Source organism: Clupea harengus, chromosome 4 (assembly GCF_900700415.2).
Source record: "Clupea harengus chromosome 4, Ch_v2.0.2, whole genome shotgun sequence".
NCBI lineage: Eukaryota > Metazoa > Chordata > Actinopteri > Clupeiformes > Clupeidae > Clupea > Clupea harengus.
This window is the reverse complement of record NC_045155.1, coordinates 9,205,786-9,228,256: the sequence shown is the minus strand read 5'-3', so window position 1 is coordinate 9,228,256 and position 22,471 is coordinate 9,205,786. Positions and strand designations below refer to the sequence as shown.

Below are 22,471 nucleotides of genomic sequence, written 5' to 3'. Positions count from 1 at the left end.
GACTAGAACAGAGGTAGAAACAGAAACGACCAAAAAATAATTCCACCATGACATTTTTATTTTTATTTTACCAATTATTAATAGTTATATCAGTAGTTGTCATATTAGTCGTATTGCTGGTATTGTTTTTCTTGTGTGTTTTTGTTATGTGGGTATTAATCGGCTTGGCACTAGAATAGTCATGACAACAACCCATTTTCAACCACCCTATGAAAAAATGCCGCACCCTGTCTGAGTTAAGTGAACATGCTCAGACCTTACGTTACTCAGCTACGTGATGACGCAATTTGCCGCAAACACACCGCGCACTATATAACGTCTCTGGCAGTATCACAGGAAGACCCGCCGGCAAGAAAGAGTGAAATACCAAGGGAGGAACAAGCCGCATCCACGCTTCTTTTATGTGTCTTCTTTAAAAAAATAAATTGACATCTCCGCAACAACCAGGTAATACATGCAGGTTATGTTAAGGGCGATGATAAGAAATCAGAATAGATGCATTCGAACGATACTAAAGCACATTTTGCATGTAATCTTAAATTAGGAAACTAGCAAGCTAACATTAGCCTTCTAGTCAGTCTGTAAGTTAGCCAGCTAGCTAAGTTAGCTAACAAGAGGGTGGGGGAAATTGTAACACTGCTTGTACTGGCTCTCTGTTTAATACAAACAGTTAATTCCATTACCAACTGACCAGCCCTTGAATCGCTACCTGCTGTTAGTTGAGTCTATATCAAATCATAAAGCACCTAATGATATCCTTAGCCACCCACTCCGCATAGCCAGCTAACGTTAACTGCGTAGCTAATCATACTAATCATTAGCTAGCCAGCTAGCATTCCGCTACGTTAATTCGTTAGAGCAGTGACCAAACGTCAGGCCGAACACAGTGGTTTGCATCGAGCGAGTTGAACTACTCCCACTTCCAGTGAATGCCTCGGCTGTCCTAAACCGGCTCAACGTCATTAGTCGGCCTCACGAGTATAATAATCCGCTTGATTAAGCTAGCTGGCTACATCACCATGAAACGAGACCTCTCTTCAGTTAGCAAGCAAGCTAGCTAAACTGAACAACCAGTAGAATGTATCCAGTTAGCTAGAGTCCTAATGATCGTTTGGCCCGTGCTAGTAGCCAACTGACTTAACTCCGAACGATATTTCTAGTGTATCTGGTACTGTAATGGTCTACGCAGTGAGCCAGTGTTAGCAAGCCACAGGTCAACACAATTTTAATGTTTTTTTTTTTTTTTAAATGTTCTTACGGCGGTGTAAAATCTACAATATTGTTGTTTCGACATAACTAAGGAGGAAGACCTCCCTGACTGTAGTTTAGCATCTGAACACCTTGCTTTACACCTTGCTCTCATTCTTGCCATGAGTGTCAATTTTACGTATTTTCTTCTCTGTCCATTTGTCGCAGCTTAAATATGGCTGTAAATGTGTACTCGACCTCCGTGACCAGCGACAACCTGAGTCGCCATGACATGCTGGCGTGGATCAATGAATCCCTGCAACTCAACTTGACCAAGATTGAGCATCTGTGTTCAGGTAAGCGAGTTGGCATTTAGAATGATTCATGGGAGGTAGAAAACACAAGTTTTAGACCTCTTATAGTCTGAAAATGAATTGCTTTTGTGTTGGTTTTATGTGTATTTTGTCAATTACAAGACTTCACTAATACCTGTTATTCAAATAAATACAATTTATAGGTGCGGCATATTGCCAGTTCATGGATATGTTGTTCCCTGGCTGTGTACCTTTGAAGAAAGTAAAATTTGCAGCCAAGCTAGAACATGAATACATTCAGAACTACAAGCTACTGCAAGCGGCCTTCAAGAGAATGGGTGTTGATAAAGTAAGTACATTATTATTAATATTTCTTTTTACTATTTCAGCCATCAATAATTCAATACTTTCAATGGAAAAAAACTGCAAAGCTCATCTGCAAATGCGGTGTACCTGAGTGGGCTCAAAGTTTTGTGCTTCTGCATTAATAATTTTAATATGCATGGTGAGATGGAACACAGTTAAGCTCCACTATGCATTTGGCTTTGCTTGTATCCCAGCCATATTTTTTATCATTTTGATGTTGTAATTTGAGTGCAATTTAATGTAGCCTTTTCATATATGCCCCCCTTAATGCAGAATACAAACTTCAGTGACAATTAGTTTGACGAGAGCATGTTTTTAATAGATTTAAAGCACAAAAGGCCGTTTCTTTTCTTGACACTCGTCAAGCGTACTTATTTTCTCTGCACTTTTTCAGTCGTCCGCACTGCTAGTTGAGCTTATATTAGATGTTCTCTGATCTTGCAGTCCTATTTGCTTGTACTGTGCCTGTGTGTCCAAAGGGCCCTCATGATGTCAGCCATGGGTCTCCATGGTCCAGGAGAATCCTAATTGTGTTTACCACTGAGTAGCTCTGGCAAAATGATCTGAGGCCTTCCCTTGCTCTTTCGTGCATTTCCCTAGCTTTTGCTGAGCCAGAGGAACGGGTCAGAATCGCATCCCAGACAGACAGGGCTCTGTTTTGTAATTAGTCGTCAACTGAATGTTGGCCTTGATTACGATTCCTTGTTCATGCTGTCAATTATGCAAGAAGGATATGGGTGTTTGATCTGTGAGCTCTCTCGCTGACCCTAAATGTTAGCTGTTTTACTACTGTCCTCTGTGTGTTTTGGGACCTGATATTGTATCTTGACTGCTGTGCACGTTAAAGTATTACTAGCTTTCTGACAACCCTGCCCTGCTCCCCCCAGATTATTCCTGTGGACAAATTGGTTAAAGGCAAATTCCAGGACAACTTTGAATTTGTCCAGTGGTTTAAGAAATTCTTTGACGCCAACTATGATGGCAAAGAGTACGATCCTGTGGAGGCACGTCAGGGTCAGGACTCTGCACCTTTACCCAGCCCAGCGGTGCCAGCCCTGAACAAGCCCAGGAAAGTCATGGCTGCTGGTAACCCACTTTTTCTAAACATGCACATCTCCGTCTCCTCTCTCTCATGAGTAGCTCTTACTCTGTCTGATTTAAACATTCCAACTATATGCATGTTTTGAAATGGCTTAACACACAAAATTATATAAGATTATATAGAGGATTTTTACATCACCTTTGATTAGTTAGATTAGATGGGTGGATTAGTCCCTTGGTTGATTTGAGACAGTATTATAAAGTTTCTTATATTGTTTATAATGACCTTCTCCTGTGCACCACATACCAATGCTGATTGTTCTTTTGTAGCTCCACAGCGCCCAGCTGCAAAGGTAGCCCCTAAGATGGCACCTAGCGGTCTAAGGAGGCCAGGTAGCAGTGGTGGTGGTGATGATGAGCGGGCAGAACTTGTCCAGGAGGTATACCTACCATTGAATGCATGCAATGTTTCCTTCCCTGAATTCTGTCTCTAAATAGAGGTTTTAGTGTTATGTGTTTAATGTTTAAGTTTACATGTACGTATAATTTAATCGTTTTTGAATTTCTCTTTACTCAGCTTAATGTACTGAAATCCACGATCCAGGACATGGAGAAGGAGAGGGACTTTTATTTTGGCAAATTGAGAAACATTGAGCTAATTTGCCAAGAGAAGGAAGGGGAAGGTGACCCCACACTGCAGAGGATTATTGATATTCTCTATGCCACAGATGTGAGTATGATGACGTTTTGAGTTAATTCATTTGACTGGAAGAAGCTCAATGGGTAAATCTGAGGGGGAGGCGTAGTTGGGGCAACTTGCCTGATTTTGGGGTGGCTCAATGCCAGGCTTAAAGTGGCAGTATACTCTGTGTTTGTAGAGTTTACCCAGGTCTTCCAATTGTTTTCCTGTCTGTAGTTGATTGTATACACACGCCCATAAATCGAACATGTTTCTTGGGGTGCACACATTATAAGAACAGGAATAGCAATATGGTCCATACATAATTTTGTGCTGTTTGGGATCAGGGTGTGTATTCCAAGTACATGGTTTAGTGACAAACCTGGGTAAATTAACTCGGTGGTAAACCTCCTAACAGAAAAGCCAAATGGCTCTGTTCGGAGGTTTTAGCCCTTAATGAGTTAACCGGTCAAGGAACCAGGTTAACTTGTCAGGGATGCCTAATGGGCTCAGTCTCAGTTGTGTCAACACCATTCCTTCTAACAAAGCTTTACCTTCCGGGTTCCTGCCTGCTATGCATTCACAAAAAGCTTTGGAACATGTGTAAATCCTTTGTCGTCATAGCATTGGTAATATCACCTTACTAGTTATCTTCACCACTTGAAAGGGAATGACTGATATCTTGGCTGTCATAGTTTAAGGGTCTCTTTAGGCATTCATTTTTCAGAAGTATGCTTACTCAGAGGCTGACTGGAAAGTCATGTGCATGACTAAGTGGGAGAGCAAATATATATATATATATATATATATATGTTTTAGGTGCTTAAATAATGATGCCCCATCACACTATTGGGAATGTGAGTCATTCAAGCACCTTGAAAGGCTCGTGTGCATTGGAAAATATCTAGCCAATGAAAAGGCTGTGAGTGGACATGGGAAGCTGTCTAATGAGATCCATCATGATTGGTGTGTGCTCTGGCCACTCTTGTATCTGTTATACTTACCTCTCAATCACTGGCTGATCAAGTGTCATGGTTTAAATTCCGTTATCTTATTGCATTAATTTGCTGATGTTGACGATTCAAGAAAATGTGTTTCTTAAATGGTGTGGCATTTTTGTTTAATATTCTTTGCGGCAACACTGATGTTAAATTGTCTAGATATGTGAAATACTCTTTCCATTAAACCTGTACTATGTTGAAGCATAATGGTTTAAGCCATTTGTGATTTTATAAGGTGTTTGGTTGAACAAAGAGAGATCACTTGAGCCTTGTATCATTGTGGTTAAGAACAGGTGGAGCACCACCCATGTGATCAAAATAAATCAAATCTCTGACTCACCCCTGCTCCCTCCTCAGAGGGGGTTCGATGCAGAAGGCAACCTTCAGTGGTCTACAAGATAACAAAGCTGATATCGTCAGGTCAAGGGTCATTCATATAAATGCTCTGTAGATACTTGCTATTTGGAAGTGTTACGCTAACTCCACAACAAACAGATTTGTGTTGATCATGAATATTCAGATTAGCCAGCCTGAAGATCTTAACATGAACATTTAATAGCCCTGCAAACATCTTCAGAGAACAGTTTTCTGTACGGAGCAGGAGGCTTGATTCATGTCCGGTCATTACATCAAATAAAACTGTAGAAGTAGGGTTCTGACATGGTGATTATTTACCATTGGTCATAAAGTAAAAATGAAGGACGTTGCTGTCAGAATAACTGAATTATAATTCAGGAGAACCACTGTAAAGGTTACCAACCATTAATGTGTACATCCGAGTACCAGACGTTTTATCATATACATAATCCTCCTGGCCTCAGTTTGCATCCTGTTTTCATAAGGGTGATTTGCAAAGGGCTGTAGTTGTGGGGAATGTATCGTTCTTGTACTGCCTAAAATGTTGATTTTTCCCATATTTTCAGAGCCAGTGAATACCAAGTCCATCAGCTGGCAAAATACAAGACATGACATAAAACAAGATAGAAACAGCAGTATCTTCTGGACAACAAATCGTTTTGCAGTGTAGTGTGGTGATAAAAATAAAGACTGTTTTATAAAGATATTGTTTTATAGAAAATAAAGATGTAGTTCAAGTGTGTGAAGGGAAATGAATTATTTTAAGTGTAGCCTCATAGCTGCTATATTATTCACAAAATATAAATCTGCTTCGTAGGAACACGTAGAAACCCCTTGAATGAACAACTAGCACACAGACTAGCATATAGCGATCCCACAGGCTGCTTCACATGGCTCTCATTGCATTGAGGGTCTTGGTCACTGATTTTGGCCCACTGAGGCTGTACAGTAAATCACTTGCAGAAAGTGGGAACAGGGGCCTCCCTAGGCTTCTCCATTCTGATTTTACTAATGTGGTTGTAAATTGACTGTAATTTGACTTGACCACAGGTAAAAGGATGCCTCAACGGTTTTCTTTACATTTCTATTTTGTACGTCGGTAGTGTACTGTTGCCAACATTTGTTAAATGTCCCTCTACAATCCCTCCGCTTGTAGAAATGCTAAACTTTTTACTTGTGTGAAGGCCTTAAAGCTGGTTCTGGACAGTGACTATTGTACCAGATGATGGCATAGTAACACTGTGGCTGTTTGAGCAAGTGCTGCTCAGTTTACTTTCCATTTGACCATGTGCTGTATTTGTAGCACGTTTTTTTAAGTGACCAACATAATGTGAATGATCGATGATTTGATAAAGGCTGCTGGTAAGAGCCTATTGATTCATGTGTTGCATGTGGCTGTACTTGACTGTCTTGAGTGATGCTTCTAAGGCAGTGTATGGTACTTTGTAAACCACTTATAGTGTCTATAATGCACAATAGGCTCTTTAGTAGGTCTATAGCTATTGTTAAATTAAGTGTAGGCCTCTAGGCTCTCACAATTTGCTGTGATTTAATCGATGTTTTTCTTTAGACTGAAGCGTGTAATAATGGATATTGTGAAGTCCCAGAATAAATGTAGAAACAACACAAAGGAAGTGTATTCAAATTAAAATGTTATTGTTTAATAGCATACTTTGTTTTTTGAACACAGATTCTCTCCTGTGAATAATAAAATCAAAGTTATCAAAATTGACTGCCAGCTTGAAAGGCATATTTTTTGTGTAATACAGAAAATGTGAAGGGACCATTTTGAAACCGGGATTGCAATGAAAACAGAGAAGAGGGACTGACTTTTGGAGAGGGTGATACTTTGAAGGGAGCTAGCAACTAGATCGGCCGGTCAGTGATGAGCCTTTGAGGAAGCGGATGACTGCAGGAAGGCCGATGATGTTCATTTTCTCAGACAGTGCTGACTTGAAATTTTCAGTATCTGAAACAGAAATACCACTTAAGTTATGAACTTCAAACTTTCTGCATAATCACTCAAAGATAGTCCTACAGGATTCTGTGTTCTTGCATTTTCAACCTTAGACCACGATCTTATCAGTCACTTCACTCAATGCTAAGCTAAATGTTGCACCCAGTTGTGAGAAGAATTACACCCCCTCCCCCTTATTAGGATGGCATCTTGTGCAGTTTCCTGATTATTGTATAGCATTATTGCATTAGTATTGATGCTAGCCTCTTCAACTGCAGGCATGGTTCTAACTGTTCTTGCAATCACCTAAACCACTCTGCTAATTGGTGTAGTGGGAAGGTTGTTTGACAGAAGGAAGTCTTCGCCTGAAGCTGAACTTTTGAGATTTTTTTTTTTTTTTTGGCAACATTAATGGATGGGTCTGGTCCTCCTTGTCCTTTTGCGTCAGGGATTTTGTCAGCCTCAACTGAGTTTCTAGAGGTTACACAATGCAACCAACAACCATGTCTGTGATATCAGCTAAATCTTGTTTCTCCATTTCAATGCTGATTTAAATGGTTTCCTCTTTTCCTAGGAGGGCTTTGTCATACCTGATGCAGATGCAGAATCAGAAGACCAGGACCAGGAGGAGTTTTAACACTTCAAACTGGATACAACGTCACTCCTATCACCACCAACCACCTCCTCTTTCTTCTGGACACCCTGCCCCACGGCTATTTAAAGAGAAATGAATCCCAAATGTGTTCTGCCTTTGGGAAATAGTCTTTCCAAATGAACTGTCACATCAAACCATGTTTTAGAACCATGCAGCAATGACCAGCTGAGTTTGAAGAATCCCCTGTGAGGCTCCTCTGGCTGCTCTCCGGCCAGCTTCGGTTTGGAGCTCAGGGACAAGATGACCACCGTCTGTGTTCCGCCCCTGGTTGAGAGGAGAGGGTTGTTTGTCTGTAAGATTCAACTTCCTGTTGCGTTTCCTCTTCTTTTTTTTGTCTGTTTTTAGTGCTCCTTTTGCAATATCACAGTATCAAGTTCATTCGGACCTGCAATGTTAAGTCAACCCAGTGTCGCCCATCTTTTAAGTTTACATATTGGAATTTTTATGGTATGCATCATAAAATCCTTATTTTGTTGTTTCCGGACAGAATGATGTCGTGGTCCTTAACTTTGTAGTTACAGAAGTACCATCATGTGCTTTCAATCTTTTGGGCCCATAACGCTTGAGTTCCTCACCTCTCAGCCTGTTTGCCTTGTCAAAATGAAATGCAGTTAGAATTTTCTTCAAGTATCTGTAGCAGTTTTATAATGTTTTAGCAGTCAGGTTTGGAGACACCCAGTGATGGGACTGAAAATAAAGTCTTCTTGCCAAAGCATTTGGTGCATTGCGAAAGATGATGCAAGACTGTCTGTAGGGCATGTGTTTTTTGTTTTTCTCAAAGCAAACTAGAATCAGTGGTGACTGGTACCTTCCTCAAAACATGCCTTTACAAGAGAAATACTGCCAGTCTTTGTACAAAGGCCAGAGAGTTAAGACTTTTATACCGGTTTTGGAACTGCCTTGAAAGTGTTTCCTCATTAAATCTGATACCTGTCCCCTAATTACAGACCAGAGTGGTGTGGATTTTGAATGTTGCTGTTTTTTTGTTTGTTTTTTCCCTTTCCCAATAGATGTCAGGATGCCTGCTCCTACTTTGGTTGTCGGATATGAATTAGCTGCCTTTTAAAAGAGTATCATTTTCTAGCGTGAACTTCATTCACTATTTAAGAAAAGTAAATTTCATTGGAATGTATCGGAAGGAAATGTTGTTGTTTTTTTTCCCCTTTAGGAAGCATACCTCTGCAATCAGACATGTTAAATTGCCTTTGGTCAGTGCAGTGGCAACCCAGGTCAAACCTGGCCATGTGCTTTCTCTATACATGATCATGTGAACCGTGCTGGTGTGATATCAGGTTCTCTTTTTTTTTTTTTTTTTAATGGAAGGACATCTTGCACAATCATTTCAACATTAACAACTTCTGGAGATGCTGATGTCTCTGTATTCTGTGCCAATTTGATTTCCCACCCTTCTTTTTAAAATCCATTCTGTTGTGTGTGTGTGTGTGTGTGTGTGTGAGTGTTTTTATAGTTTTTATCTTAGATTATAATTTTGAAGGGAGGTTAGGCCAAGGAATGCCCATTGAAGAACAGTCCCATGTTCTTACATTGTGAGGGGTGATGATTGTCTCCTGTGGCCTTCTGGAACAATCTGCAGCGAGATGCTTGTACACTGTGGGGCCAATGGCCACAACTGCTTTCATTTTCTTTTTCTATCTTTTCTATGCTCACTCACTCAGTCCTTTTGTCCCCTTTTGTACTTGCAGGTTGTTAGGTTTTTTCCTTTTTAAATAGTATTTACTGAAGTCTGTTTCTTACAAACAATAAATCTGTATTTACATGTGAATGAATGTAAACGGTTTTTATTTGTCTTATTTCACCGAGATGACTGAGTTATGCAAATTAAGAGTTGGTTGTAGAGCATAATGGAAAAGGGAAATTTAAATGTTGATGTGTTGAACGATGGATGTTTTGAGGTTCCATTAATCTCCACTCACTCCTAACACGATCTGGAACTTCCTGCTTAAAATACTGGTCTTCAGAAGTCAAATCAAATGGAATATTCCTCTGAATTTCTTAAATTATTTAATTAATTCAAATGATCTAAATGTGGATTTGTAATGTGGTGATGACTAGCCTGTGATAATGGTTGATATAATCAAAATCATCTCTGTCACAAACCATGATCTTCCTCAGTGACATCATAGATGTTTAACACATTCCGGAATTTGGTCATTCTATCCTACTTGAGATATTGATTTCATTTCTGAACTTCAAAGGCAGATCTGAGTAATCTGGGACCCTTGAGATCATGGGAAGTTCTACAATCAATGACATCTCTGTGACTGAGAATAGGTACGTCATTTATCATACGTAGACGTAGTAGCTTATAATAAATATGCCGTGGCATGCCACTAACTAATTAGCTTTGCAGCTGAGGGATATTTCATGTTGCCACGTTGATTATTTGTTGCACATCTGATCTCAGGCTTTCAGAAGGAGACCGGCATAAACACAATGGAGCTCAGGTACACTGAATGTAAAAACCAGTTCTCTGATGAGAATGCATAGCAAGTGGGTGTATCATTAGGGTGGTATCTTCTTTTGACCCACTGTCTCTCATGACGTGAGTGAACTAATGAGAAGAAACCTTTTGGTTCTGCTCGCCTCTCCTCCTTGTGACATGGCAGCCTGCCAATGGGGCAGCCAAGACCAGCGAGCCGTCGCACGTGGGCGAGAAGGGGGTCCGCGTGGAGGAGCAGATCAACAACGAGCACCTCCGCCGCATCGAACGCATGTTCCACGAGGCCGACACGGATGGAGGAGGAGGCCAGTCAAACCCCACCACCACCATCACCACCACTTTATACGAGTGTTTTTATTCTGCCATAGTCTCCCAGGAACTACTGTGCTTCTTTTTTTTTTTAAGATATTGAATTAATACACATTATTTTTTTCAACAAAGGAGCCTCAAGAAAAAAGGGCTGCATAATGAGGCCTGTCTAAGATCCTTAGTGTTCTCATTATTTTCCATTTTCCATTATTTTCCGCTCCTCGCTCTATCTCATTCTCTCGCTCTTTTCTTTCTCTTGCTATTTCTATACCTCTGTCTTCCCTGGTGTGTCGTTCTTTCTTCATGTTGCTTTAAAAAAAAATCTTCTATTAGGTTTGGATATGGAGGAATTTCGAGAAGCAATGACGAAGATCATGGGTGTGGTTGAAGAGGAGGACGTGGACATCCTCTTCATGAAAGTGGACACAAACTGTGATGGCACTGTAGATTGGGTGGGTGTCTGCTTCAATGGCATCAGCTGTTACATATCACTGCAGACTCTCTTGCTCTCTCTGTCTCTCTTTCTCGCTTTGAGAATGAGGGAATGTGTGTGAGGGTTAGGGGTTAGGGTAGTATCCAAGCTTGACTGTGCATGTCGCAGAACATCGGCACGTGCCCCTCCACCCATCCCCAGGTCGCAGAGAGCAGAGACTGAGTCAAACGCCCAGCTGCCCAGCACATTCATTATTTATGACAGGCCTTTGCTAATGCCTCCACCCACCCCCTTTCTTAGAGAGAGCCGTAGACCAAAGGGGCTGTGCCCTGAGATAAGAGAGCGGAGGTTTTCCAAGAGAAATTAAGGGGTTTGCCTAGTCAAGAAGTGCAACCCCCAACATCTCTTTGAAATTGCATGACACAGATAGACAGACAGTAAGATTGAACAGGGTACCCATTAAGAGAAGGATGTGACCAATAGTGTGTTGATGATTATCTCAGTTTCCTTTAGGAAGTAATATACCCATTCATCTCATTTTAATGGGGTTTTAATTAATTTAGTTGTCATACACACAGCTGTCCTGGCTGTCCTGCTACAGTCCAAGAGAATGCTTTGCAATTCATATGTATAGCATCTTAACTCTCTACAGCCACAAAAATGAACAGTGATGAAATGTTGAAACTTGCTGAAATGGCTTATTTAGTACTATAAGACACACGAAAGGGTCGACTATCTCTTCACTGTAGTGTAATATAATATAGTATAGCATAGCAGTGAGCAGCTAAGTGCAGTATAATTTAGTGTAGTACAGCACAATACAATGTTGCGCAGCAGCCTCTGTTTATTAACTGTTTATTAATCCACCTTAGGACGAGTACCTGAACTACATGCTGCTGGAGTACCGAGAGAAAGACTCCCTGCAGAAGCAGAACAGACCCCTCTACTTCCCCAAGCCTCTGAAGGTGGTCCCTGTGTAAGTGTCCTCTCCGCTGGGGGAGGTGGCGTGTTGGACATGCTTCCCAGCCAGACTAAATATGTTATGTCTAGATATGAGGAGAATGATGCGGAGGATTTATGTGGGTTTGTTTTGTTGAACAGAAAGATGAATAGATGGGTTGAGAGAAAGCAGGGAAGATTGGAAGCATGGAGCGGGGTAGGAATGGGGATGGAATGATGAAGGATGGTTGGACAGATGGAGGAAGGGTGGGAAAGAGGGAATGGTGGTGCTGTAATGATTATCCTTTGTCTGGGACATGCTGGGAATACAGGTTCCAGGAGAGATGAGATAGGGTTTATGGATCCTCTGGTCGCGGACTGGTTACCCTACCCACCTTAATTACCTCTTAGTCTCTTAATTTCTCTTCCTTTTTTAGTTTTACTTCCAGTTTAGAGAAAGCAAAAAATCCCTTGCTCTCAAATATGAAACGTAAAAGTGTTTTAGATTGCTGAAGATATTTCCAGATTTGTGTACAGGGACATATCCGTTAACTTCTGTCCGTGTGTGTCACAAACGTTTTGCTCTCTCTGTCAGTGATAATGATTCACTACCCTTCTTTTCCACAGTCTATCTGTATGTAGACGTGTGTGTGTGTATGTGTGTGTGTGCGTGTGTGCATAACCACACTAATTCCCCGCCACACACAAGATGACACATGCCCTGACTGTGCACTTAATCACTCAGTAATGGCTGCAGACTGCAGTCAGCTTTTCAGGAAGCTTGACTCTCTGAGACAGGAGGCACTGTGAATTCAGATCAGATCTCACCAGTAGCATATAACCCTCTGGGCAGAGGATGTGCAAAGAAATACACGCCACACATTGCATGTAAACATGAATGTTCACATTTTTTGATAGTGTTGTGATGGCATGGTCAACTTTATTCTGTGTGATTCCATTGTTAAAACATAATCTGCAAATCAGTCTATAATGCTCTATTGTAAAACCATACACTGTATTTTTTTTATCTGGAATTGACATACTTTCCTATAAAAACTGACCAAATAAAAATAGATTTCACTCATGTATTCAGATCCCCTTTTGTGAAATGTATGTTCACGCGTTAGCTTCTTCAGTGCTGAGATGGATGAGTGTGATCATGTGTTATTGTAAGTGTGGGTTGTGTGTGTGCAGATATGTACTTGGTATGTTATAGTGCGTGTGTTTGTGTTTTGTGGGTACGTGTGTGTTCAGTGCCCACTGTGAGCCCATTGTGAGGATCCAGTTCCACCCATACCAGGCTCCACAGGCCGACAAAAAGGTGGGGGAGGAAGGGGCGGTGCCTAAGACACGCATGCAGCTGGGCCGCTACCTGACCGTTAGCCGTGATGGCATCCTCAACTACTATAGCGAGAGGTTTAAGCTCACCCGCACCATCAATGTCAGTCCCCTGAGTGTGTGTGTGTGTGTGTGTGTGTGTGTGTGTGTATCTGTGTATCTGTGTGCGGTCGCAACTTTGTGGTTTGGGGTATTTGTATGCCTGTGATAAGATATGTATCTACTAAAAGACCAAAAAAAATGATATGTTATGTTCATTTGCTTCCATATAACCTGCTAAGAAGAAGACACTACTGAATGGCTCCGTTTTCCCAGATGCTCAGCTCCTGTTAGCACCCACAATGCTGCATCCATTCCTGCCCAATAGTTACCCAGCTTTCTTTTAGTGCCAATGCCCCAATGCCTGACTGGATTAGGACATCTGCCACGTAGATAAATCACCACTGCTAGTGCTAAGCTAAGCTCTAGGGGACAGTGTGTGGCAGAGACAGCCCCTGCTGCTGGACAGACACAGGCCACTGTGACAGCTGTTCCGGCAGGATGCTTGTGCTGGGCCAGCCCTTTCTGCTGCTGCTCCCCACTGTAGTTTGGCCACTAGCAGGCTGCCAAAGGCTCAAATTCTCTGGTCTCGTAGCTGTTTAAAGATCAGTGAAGGAGTGCACCCGGGACAAGGGTGTCAGCTGGATAAACACATTAAGCGCCACTGAATCAACAATTTAAGCTCGCTGCATGAACCGCCCAATTGAAATTGAGTGATCAAATTAGTTTAAGTGGCATTTTTTGTTCAAATAAATGCTATTGAGTAAAATAGGAAATACTGCATGATGATGGAGGGGGCAAGTGCGTAGTGCTGTTTTAAGTGTGTGATTTGAACATCAGCTTCTGTGTGCTGAATTTGAGTCCTTCTGGTGGATTTTTCTGGAAATGAATGTCCTTTAAGTACTGCATCTCTCTCTCTCTCTCTATCTGACTTTCTCTCTCTCTCCTATCAGTTGGAGCACCTGAAGCGCACCAAGCTTACTTCTCCTTCACAGAAGATCTGGGTGACTGACATGATCTGCCTCAGCAACCTAAACCTGCTGGCCCTGGCCTCCACAGGAAGAGACGTGGGTGTGTGTGCAACTCACTTCATTTTCATCAAGTATTAAGCCAGTGCGTTCTCTAGCATGATTTTAAGACCCCTTATAACATGTTCAAAAAGCACGATTTGTGTCAGAGGTAGTGTTACAAGAGCAGCTGATACATATTGTGTGTGTGTGTGTGTGTGTCTTCTCAGAATTCTTTGACATCAGCGCCAACAAATGTGACATTGTGTTCTCGCTCACTGGCCTAGAGGGATATGTGGTAGTCATGGACTACTGGTGAGTCGTGTGATTCCAAACACCAACAAAATGGGAGGAGAAGGCTTTAAAATGTCAGTAATATAGTGTAACATTGTACTGTGAATCAACATTCTCCTATACAAATCATTTTGGAGGATTTCTGCATTATTCTGGAGCTCCAGCCCTGGGGCTGTAGAGGACATGTGCTGTCTTTCAGTGTGGTGCTGGGTCATCTCTGCCCTATAGGACGGATGGAACCAAAGGAGTATTTAGTTTGGGAGATGTGGATGGTGCCATCTCAGTGTTTATCTCACATAATGTTCTCCAAAACGGGCTTTTCAACAGTGGCGTCATTAAATCCATAAAACCAGGTACTTTATATGTTCTATGTGAGCTTTCATGTGTGTATGTGTGTATTTATGTTAGCATGATACATGTGTGAGTGTCCACACTTGTGTGTGAGTGTGTGTGTCTGTGTGTGTGTGTTTGCTTGCCTGTGCATGTGTATTTGTGTGTGAGAACGTGTTCATGTAGAAATGCAATTGTAAATGCACTGAGGTCTGTTCTCAATTATTTTAGGGGGGCGGACTCGCCTAGCTTTCCCAGCGCTGCTTAAAAACACCTCTAAGTACTTCCTCTGCTTTAAAGTGGTGAGAGAGCTTCCAGTCTGTCACTCAATCTATATCTCTATGTAGATAATATTCATTACATTATTCTTGATAAGGTAAGAAAATCCATTAGCAGAGCATTTCATCTCTTCTGTGCATTATGTGTGTATATGAATGTTTATGTTTTTGCAGATAGACCAGAAAGGCCAGTGTGTGAGAGAGGAAGAGTGTAGCGCATCGGCTCTCAGTTTGCTCATATTTTTGTGCTGCTGAATTCTGCCCTCTTGACTGTTTTTGCTTCCTCCAGTCCAGACTTTGTGTCCCTCCATAACTGTGTCTTTCATAGTAATATATCTCCATTTCTGACACAATGTCTCCACTGTCTCTTGCTTCCCATTCATTTCCATTTTCTTCTCTCTCTCTCTCTCTCTCTCACACTCTCTCTTCCTCTGCCTCTACTTATCCATTCCTCTGGTTCGTCTTGGTTGCAGACCTTGCACAGCACATGGTGCCATCAGATCCGCTTCTTCCCGGAACTGAACGTTGTCGCCACCTGCTGTGCCTCTGACCAAACTGCCATGGTGTTGACCAGCATTCCCCACTCACACAAGGCTAAAGTCTAGTAGGTCGCTATGCCTCCTCAGTCTAGTTATCCTCACATTGCTTGCTACATAACATCCAGTAAGAGTGTTTCTGGTTCACCCAAACACAAGCATCATGAAATAAGTGTAACTGTGTGGGGGTTGTGTAAATTAATATAGCAACAAATCTGCAGTTCACTTGTATGTGCTGTCACTAGCTGCTGTCATGGAAAAAAAACAGTTGTCCTGTCAGCACTGAATGAAATAGTCCCAACACAGTTAATGAATTAATTATTTCCATGTAATGTTGACATACACTCTCACTTGTTTTTATTCCTCAGCAACACTGCCTTTCAGCTAAGGAAAGGGATCCTGTGTTTTGATTACTCTGCAGATTTTAACATCATAGGTAAGTCATTCTGTAGAGCCGCATGAGAATGGAAAGTGTGTGTTTGCCATATGTAACTGGTAGTCATGTCCCTCAGTGACTGGAGGCTTTGACCGGATTGTGAGGGTGTGGAACCCCTACGTCACCAACTGTGCCACCTGCCAGATGAAGGGTCACTCCACGGCTGTCACTCATATTTCTGTCAACAGCGAACTCAACAAGATCATCAGCATCTCCAAAGACAAGGTGAAACTCAGTTATCCCTTTAATGAGACATATGAGAGAAGACCAAAGTGATGATCAAGATAGTAAGGGCTCTCAGATATTAAAGTCCTATTCTGTAAAGTCATGTCAAATTATTCTGTGAGTTTTAGACTCAGCCACTGTAAAAATCATCAATTTTGGATTTATTAGACAGTATTTGATAGATAATCAAATCAGACACACAGATCTTTATGTTTACGGTGTTCTTGTTTTTGTCCCCAGAATGTCCGCGTGTGGGACCTGCAGGACTGTGCCTGCCTGCAGAACATCCACTCTAGAAACATGCCCTTGGGCCGATTCCCCATCTTCAGCGTCCATTACAACCAGGACACCCACACACTAGTGATGGGCACCTTTCTGGTGGGTAAACATTCAACCTGAAATTACATGTCACTATGACAATATGCTGTTGTATTTCCTATGTGTTTATGTTTTCAAACAGTTAGGGGTTCTCCATGGAGTGGTAGATGATGTGGATACACTTGAACAATACAACCTGAAGACGTCCCATGAGCATCCTCTGTGTACCGCTGTCTACAACTCCAACTTTAAACAGGTCAGAGGCTCTAATTTAGTCCTCCACGTTCCTGTATTATGGCCAGATCCATGTTTAAATACACAAGACTGATGATTCAGGTCACACACTGCCATTACCAGAACCAAGCAAATCCAGACTCCAGGTAACAAAGGTATTCAATCAAAGTCCTTCAAATCTGCTAGGTATTCCTATACAAGATAATCCTACAGGATTTTTCACAAGGACAACGGGATTACAGTAATCCGAAGGCATGAAAATTACAGTGATACTGGTCTCTGGGTTAGGGGAAATTTGATGTTATATGTAATGGACATGACACATGAAGTTGTAGTTGAGGATTTGTCTGACCTTTGTATGACCTCCCGAGGTACCAGCAGAACGTAAAACAAATTACTTATTCAAATACAAAATGTTGTGTATACTGCTCGGACTGTTTATTTAACCCACTCTGTTTAGCCGGAAACGTGAAATAAAATAAAAAATAAAACAACAAGTACAGCAACACATTAGATTACGTGTAATCTGACCTTTCGACCTGTCTGTGTCTAGGTGGTGAGTGGCTGTCATAATGGCATTGTTAGTGTGTGGGATATCTTGACCGGTGAGAAGGTCATGCAGTTCCAGACGTCCCCAGAGAAATCTGCGGAGGTGACTGCTATGTCGATTGATGGGAACAAGAGACGCCTCATCACCGGTTCTAAAGATGGAGTGATCCGACTGTGGAACTACAACAACGGAGCCTTGCTGCTCACACTCCCTGTGCTGCACGAAAATGAGGTCCTACGCCACACTAACACAGATCCATTCCTACTGATACCAACCCTCCAGTTTGTTTGTACCGGAGCGCTCTGTTGGTCATAGTGGAGATAGTGAGAGTGAAAACCAATAGATACTTGTGGATCTTTGTGGTTCCCAGCACAACTATTCAACTTAACTTAACTAAAGGAAAAACACACGGTGCCTCATTTATTGTATTTGTCATCTCAGAGAAATCAACTGCCTGACTACTCTCACCTGTTACAAATAGAACACAAATCGTTCATAAGAAGTATAAAGACAGTGTTGTTGACCATGTTAGATATTATGGACCATTTAGTTTACTTTGTGCCCTTTCTGTTATGGTCCCCCCAGGTGACAGGGATCCTATACATTAACCAAAGGATCTATGTGTCTGGGTGGAGCAAGAAAGTCATGTGGTATCTGTGAGTAAATGCATTCTTTCTGGGCTCCTTTAAAACGTAAAATTGGCAAATAATTCAAATAATTATTGTTTCCCTTGTACGTCGCTTTGGACAAAAGCGTCTGCTAAATTACTAAATGTAAATGTAAAATAATAAATCTTATTACAGATAAAATACTACAGTATAGTTTCTTCAGAATCATCTTTTAACTGTTAAAAATACTATACCATGAACATATGTTGTTGCTTATAACCAAGTGTATGCTGTCTTGACCTATGGGGCACTCTTACTAACTGTCTTTAGCACCTCTCTTGGGATAAAACAAGGTCCTTTGCTGTGCTCCAGGCAATCACACAATGCAATCTTGGGTTGGGATAACCTAATACAAACACAACAAAACAAAACAAAAAGGGGGGGGCGGGGTGGAGATGAAAAAGGGTAGAAGTTGTAATCTAAAGGCCGAAATATACTTCTACGACCCTGTTACTCCGTGGTCACGCAGTTGCCTCGATGGACTCGTTTTCATTTATTTCATTTATGGTTCTCCGACGGTTGTGGGTGTTGCAAAGCAATACAAAAAAAAAAAGATGGCGGTGGACCAAACTCCGTAGATGGTCGTATTTGTACATAAAAGTTGATTTTTTTTTAAAGTTACCGAAAAATAGAAACTGTGCAATGTAAAAACCCTGTTATTGTAACTGAAAAATGTCTGAGCCAGCTATCTAATGTTGGCATACTACTACCCACAAGGTAAACAGCGATGTATTGACGGATTGACAGAGTCGGATAGTTAAAAAATTTGGGAGGTGCACGTCAGGCCATGGAGAGGTGCTCGGAGAGGGTTTGCAATGTCGGAGAGGGCTCTCCGTGTCTCCGTAAACGGACGACCATAAATCAGCCTTAACTCACTGCCTCTGGTCTAGTGCTTGGATATAAGGTAATGTTCACAATGGTAAACAAATGCGATGTAATGGAGTTTGTCCTCTACAGAGATGTGAAAGAGGACATGGAGATGGAGTACCGTGTGTGGAACCAGTATCACACTGAAGACATCTACTCCATGGATGCCCATGGCAATAAGATGTTAGTAACTGCCTCATACAGTGGTGACATCATTGTCTGGAACATCGACTCCGGACGAGCCTTCTGTCGCTTTAATGCTTCTGAGAGCCCTCGACCACTGATGCCAAAACGGGTGAGAGGTCAACACTGAATCTATCCACCATTTTGAACTCAGCAACTTTAACTTATCTCTTTCCATACCATTGGTATTATATTTAAAACACTTACAATGCGTTACATTTCCTAACAGACATTTGTAACCAGATCCCTGACAGGACAGTATAAGTACACATTAACTCTGTAGGTAATGAGCCTTTGATCTTTGTGAGTAATTTTAATACTGTGATTCAGACTGTTTAGGCTGCTGGTACTATGCCCCCTTTCTTCCATGGCTCTGGCTTCTGTTGTCATCTATCTGCAGGTGATTGCCGACAGCAGTAGCTTTGAGGCCTATGAGGCCTGTGAGTCTTGCCCGTCATTACTGAGTAGGAATGATGAAGAGGATAACATGGAAGGACCTGAGGGCTTCAGTGAAACCCACCTCCACAACCCTTCTCCCCAGGCAGGGCGGTCAAGCACCAGCCAGATTGAGATCCCACAGGTCAGTGATGATAGGACCCAAGCCCTCATGTGTAAAAGTTATACTCACATTGTGAACTGCAGTCTTTCAACCTTCATTTACACTTTATTACCTTCATGTCTAATTAGCATATCTACTTATGTGCAGTTAGGAGTTAGCATTAATACAATGGTTCATTTTTGTCTTCCAGAGTGATTTTCTGCCTGTCTGAAACCTTCATACAATCTTTTTGCATATACAAAACCACTGCCTTGTGATTTATTACAAACGATAAGTTCTCTGAGGGCTGTTGCAGATGTTTTACTTCAACTACATTTATTTCTATGACAGGAATTCAAAAAGGATGTGGAGAATAAGTCCACTAAGTCACCTGGACCAAATCCAAAGGAGAGGAAAGCTAAGCCAGAACCCATTGGTGATGAGGAGCTGGAGAAGCCTAGACTTGCTGTGGAGAAGGTCTCAGACTCAGTCATTCAGACTTCATGACACACACACACACACACACACACACACACACGTCTAAATGTGACACTTCCAGCAGTGTTAGCTTCAAGCACCTATAGCTGATATCTGATATCTCTCCTACCTATCAGGCTCTCTTCTTGGGTACACGAGAGAGGAGTCTTGACACAGCCATCCTTTTGACCAGTGCTGCTGATGGCCACATCTACGCTTGGTCTATCCACCACCAGGGGGGGCTGCTGGGCAAGTTTAAAGCAGTGCACGGAGAGGATGTGTCCATTAGCTCCATGTCTACTGATCTCCAGGACCAGATGCTACTCACTGGGGACAGCAAGGGATACATCATGGTGAGCCAGTCTGGAGATCTGAGACCAGAGAGCTTAGATTAGACTACTTAAAGAGCTTAGACTGACGCTGTGTCTGTGTGACAGTGGATTTTGATGTGTGTATGATGGTGTTTCTTGGAAGATAATTCCTCAGTTGGGGGTGGCATGTAAACCATATGTAAATTATTACTTCTGTGATATTTGCATTTGACAGTTTGCCTTTCACCTACATAAATGGCTACTCCCAGAGTGGTAATGCTTTTTTTAATGTAAGGGCAGTAATATAAGTGTTGTGTTTAAGTGTTGTCAAGCTTGCCTAAGTTGGACATGTTAGTGCAAAAACAAAGCAAACAATAAAAACTGAAACTGGCAAGTCTTAAATGTATTTTTCTAACACTGTGGGCCTTTCTACTGATGTCCCTCATGCACACACTCTCCCTGTCACCAGCTCTGGGACATTGGGAAGTACTGCTACTGCATGCAAGGGGGACAGGAGGCCCCAGCCCAACAGAAAGGAACCATTAAACTACACAGCCTTATCCCCAAGTACTGCAAGCTGGACGGGCCACGGAAGATTGTGCCACAGGATGTAACAGAAGTAAGGCTGGGAGGAGCGGAGTGGGAGTGGAAGAATGCTTTAAAGCTCACTACTATGCTTGCCTCATTTGAATGCACAGTTCTGTCGTTAGTCAGAACATTCTTAAATAGCTCTCTTTTCATATCTGATAGTCATATTGACATATTTCTGTTTCTGTGTCTGTTTGTCAGTCTATGTTATCTACACAGTATGTGAATTTGTGTGCTCATACATGGATGTGTCTGCATTTTCACCTCAGGAGGTGATTGATGGATGGGCCATATCCCTGGTCCCACCCCGTCTGCTGAGCTCCTGGCGTGGTCACGTGAAGAGCGTCGTCAGTCTTGATTATGTGGAGCGTTTCCGTCTCATCGTCACGGCAAGCCTTGACTGTAACGTACGCGTGTGGACCATCAAAGGAGGCTACGTGGGTGAGTGTTCTGAGAATAGCAACTCAGTGTGAATATATCATAAAGTCTGAAACACAGTTCATGACTGGGCAACCTGAGTGTGTGTTCAGGTAGAGAAGTGCTGAAGCTAGTAGATTAAATGAATGTTTTATCCTATTCATTGTCAATGTTTGTCACTGTGAAACTACTTCAATGTGTATAAAAAGAATGAGCCCAAGGTAATCTGAACTGCACTGGTTGATGCCTTTCAGGTACGTTTGGGCAGGCAACCTGGTGTGTGAGAGACCGTAAGGATTTCCCCTCGGATGTGCCCATAGATCTCCGCAGGGTAGGGTCCTCCCAGACACTGAAGGTGCTCAATCAAGGCATGAGACCACACTGGAAGTAAGTTTCGGTGGGAACGAGTGAGAAAGAACTAAAAAAAGAAAATATAGCCTAAATATGATTCTCTGTATCTATTATCCCATTACCACTTAAGTGTCCTTGGTGAAGTTTGTCAGTTCTCATGTTTGCTCATGTGCAAGCCACAATATATGTAAACAATGCCGAATATAGCCCCTAATCTTAGCTATCCCTCATTTTCCATTCAACCCTATTTGTAGTTATGCCCGGCGTATTTTGTACGCCCTCAATTTGCAACGGAAGCAAGCCTCCTCCATGTCCAGTGCAGCAGATCACCTGCCGGAGCTGGTGGGCAGTGACCCGCGCATTACCAATTACACTGATGAGCAGATTGAAGTGACCTGGGATAAATGGGCTTTGAAGGGCAAGCAGGTTTGTACATGCCTCCATTTAGGAACATACAGCTAAAAAATGTAGCAGATGTAAGCAAATAGAGTTAAATGTAAGCATTGTAAATGTCAAAGGAAATGTTAGAAAATTATGTTGTTTTAAGGCAGTTTTCAGTACACATGTACAGCCACTTTGTTGTACGTTATGTTGCTAAGCAATTCTGTTCATTGATGTTTCTTTGTATCACCTGCCCATTTATTGACAACAATTTACTCAGAGCACACAACCAGTTTCCCCTGAGGGTAGTGCTATTCTCCAATTGGCCAATGAGAATAAATCTTAATTTTTCTATGATAGAGTTCTCTGTGTTGTAGTTCACTGTCTAATGTCAGTGTGCAACAG

The 22,471-nt window shown here is 41.9% G+C and overlaps 2 protein-coding genes across 3 annotated transcripts; both read left to right on the top strand.

The window, feature by feature from the left end:
- Positions 1–310: 310 nt before the first annotated feature.
- Positions 311–9,345, top strand: mapre1b (microtubule-associated protein, RP/EB family, member 1b). Of its 2 annotated transcripts, none has more exons than XM_012835032.3 (7): positions 311–447; positions 1,417–1,544; positions 1,706–1,851; positions 2,756–2,954; positions 3,240–3,349; positions 3,487–3,639; positions 7,478–9,345. In XM_012835032.3, the coding sequence occupies exons 2-7, from the start codon at positions 1,424–1,426 to the stop codon at positions 7,538–7,540; spliced, it is 792 nt and encodes a 263-aa protein (XP_012690486.1). In that variant the 5' UTR covers positions 311–447; positions 1,417–1,423; the 3' UTR covers positions 7,541–9,345. The 2 variants fall into 2 exon arrangements, with proteins under 2 accessions (XP_012690486.1, XP_012690487.1); XM_012835033.3 differs by lacking the exon at positions 7,478–9,345 and adding an exon at positions 5,513–5,686.
- Positions 9,346–9,460: 115 nt separating this feature from the next.
- On the top strand, positions 9,461–22,455 carry LOC122132839 (WD repeat-containing protein on Y chromosome-like). The gene is made up of 24 exons (XM_042707520.1): positions 9,461–10,023; positions 10,186–10,780; positions 11,634–11,737; positions 12,955–13,141; positions 14,031–14,148; positions 14,315–14,399; positions 14,607–14,731; positions 14,940–15,010; positions 15,460–15,590; positions 15,891–15,958; positions 16,035–16,183; positions 16,424–16,561; positions 16,644–16,757; positions 17,289–17,516; positions 17,871–17,941; positions 18,911–19,115; positions 19,404–19,583; positions 19,893–20,018; positions 20,156–20,371; positions 20,799–21,057; positions 21,119–21,358; positions 21,589–21,721; positions 21,940–22,111; positions 22,444–22,455. The coding sequence occupies exons 2-24, from the start codon at positions 10,670–10,672 to the stop codon at positions 22,453–22,455; spliced, it is 3,243 nt and encodes a 1,080-aa protein (XP_042563454.1). The 5' UTR covers positions 9,461–10,023; positions 10,186–10,669.
- Positions 22,456–22,471: the final 16 nt, after the last annotated feature.

Excerpts from the sequence above, each read along its gene's own strand:
- mapre1b (XM_012835032.3), top strand. The coding sequence starts at position 1,424 with ATGGCTGTAAATGTGTACTCGACCTCCGTGACCAGCGACAACCTGAGT. Across the intron at positions 2,955-3,239 it reads CAGGAAAGTCATGGCTGCTG|CTCCACAGCGCCCAGCTGCA; the intron begins GTAACCCACTTT and ends GTTCTTTTGTAG. Across the intron at positions 3,350-3,486 it reads GGGCAGAACTTGTCCAGGAG|CTTAATGTACTGAAATCCAC; the intron begins GTATACCTACCA and ends CTCTTTACTCAG.
- LOC122132839 (XM_042707520.1), top strand. The coding sequence starts at position 10,670 with ATGGAGGAATTTCGAGAAGCAATGACGAAGATCATGGGTGTGGTTGAA. Across the intron at positions 15,959-16,034 it reads TGCAGATTTTAACATCATAG|TGACTGGAGGCTTTGACCGG; the intron begins GTAAGTCATTCT and ends CATGTCCCTCAG. Across the intron at positions 19,116-19,403 it reads GACCACTGATGCCAAAACGG|GTGATTGCCGACAGCAGTAG; the intron begins GTGAGAGGTCAA and ends ATCTATCTGCAG.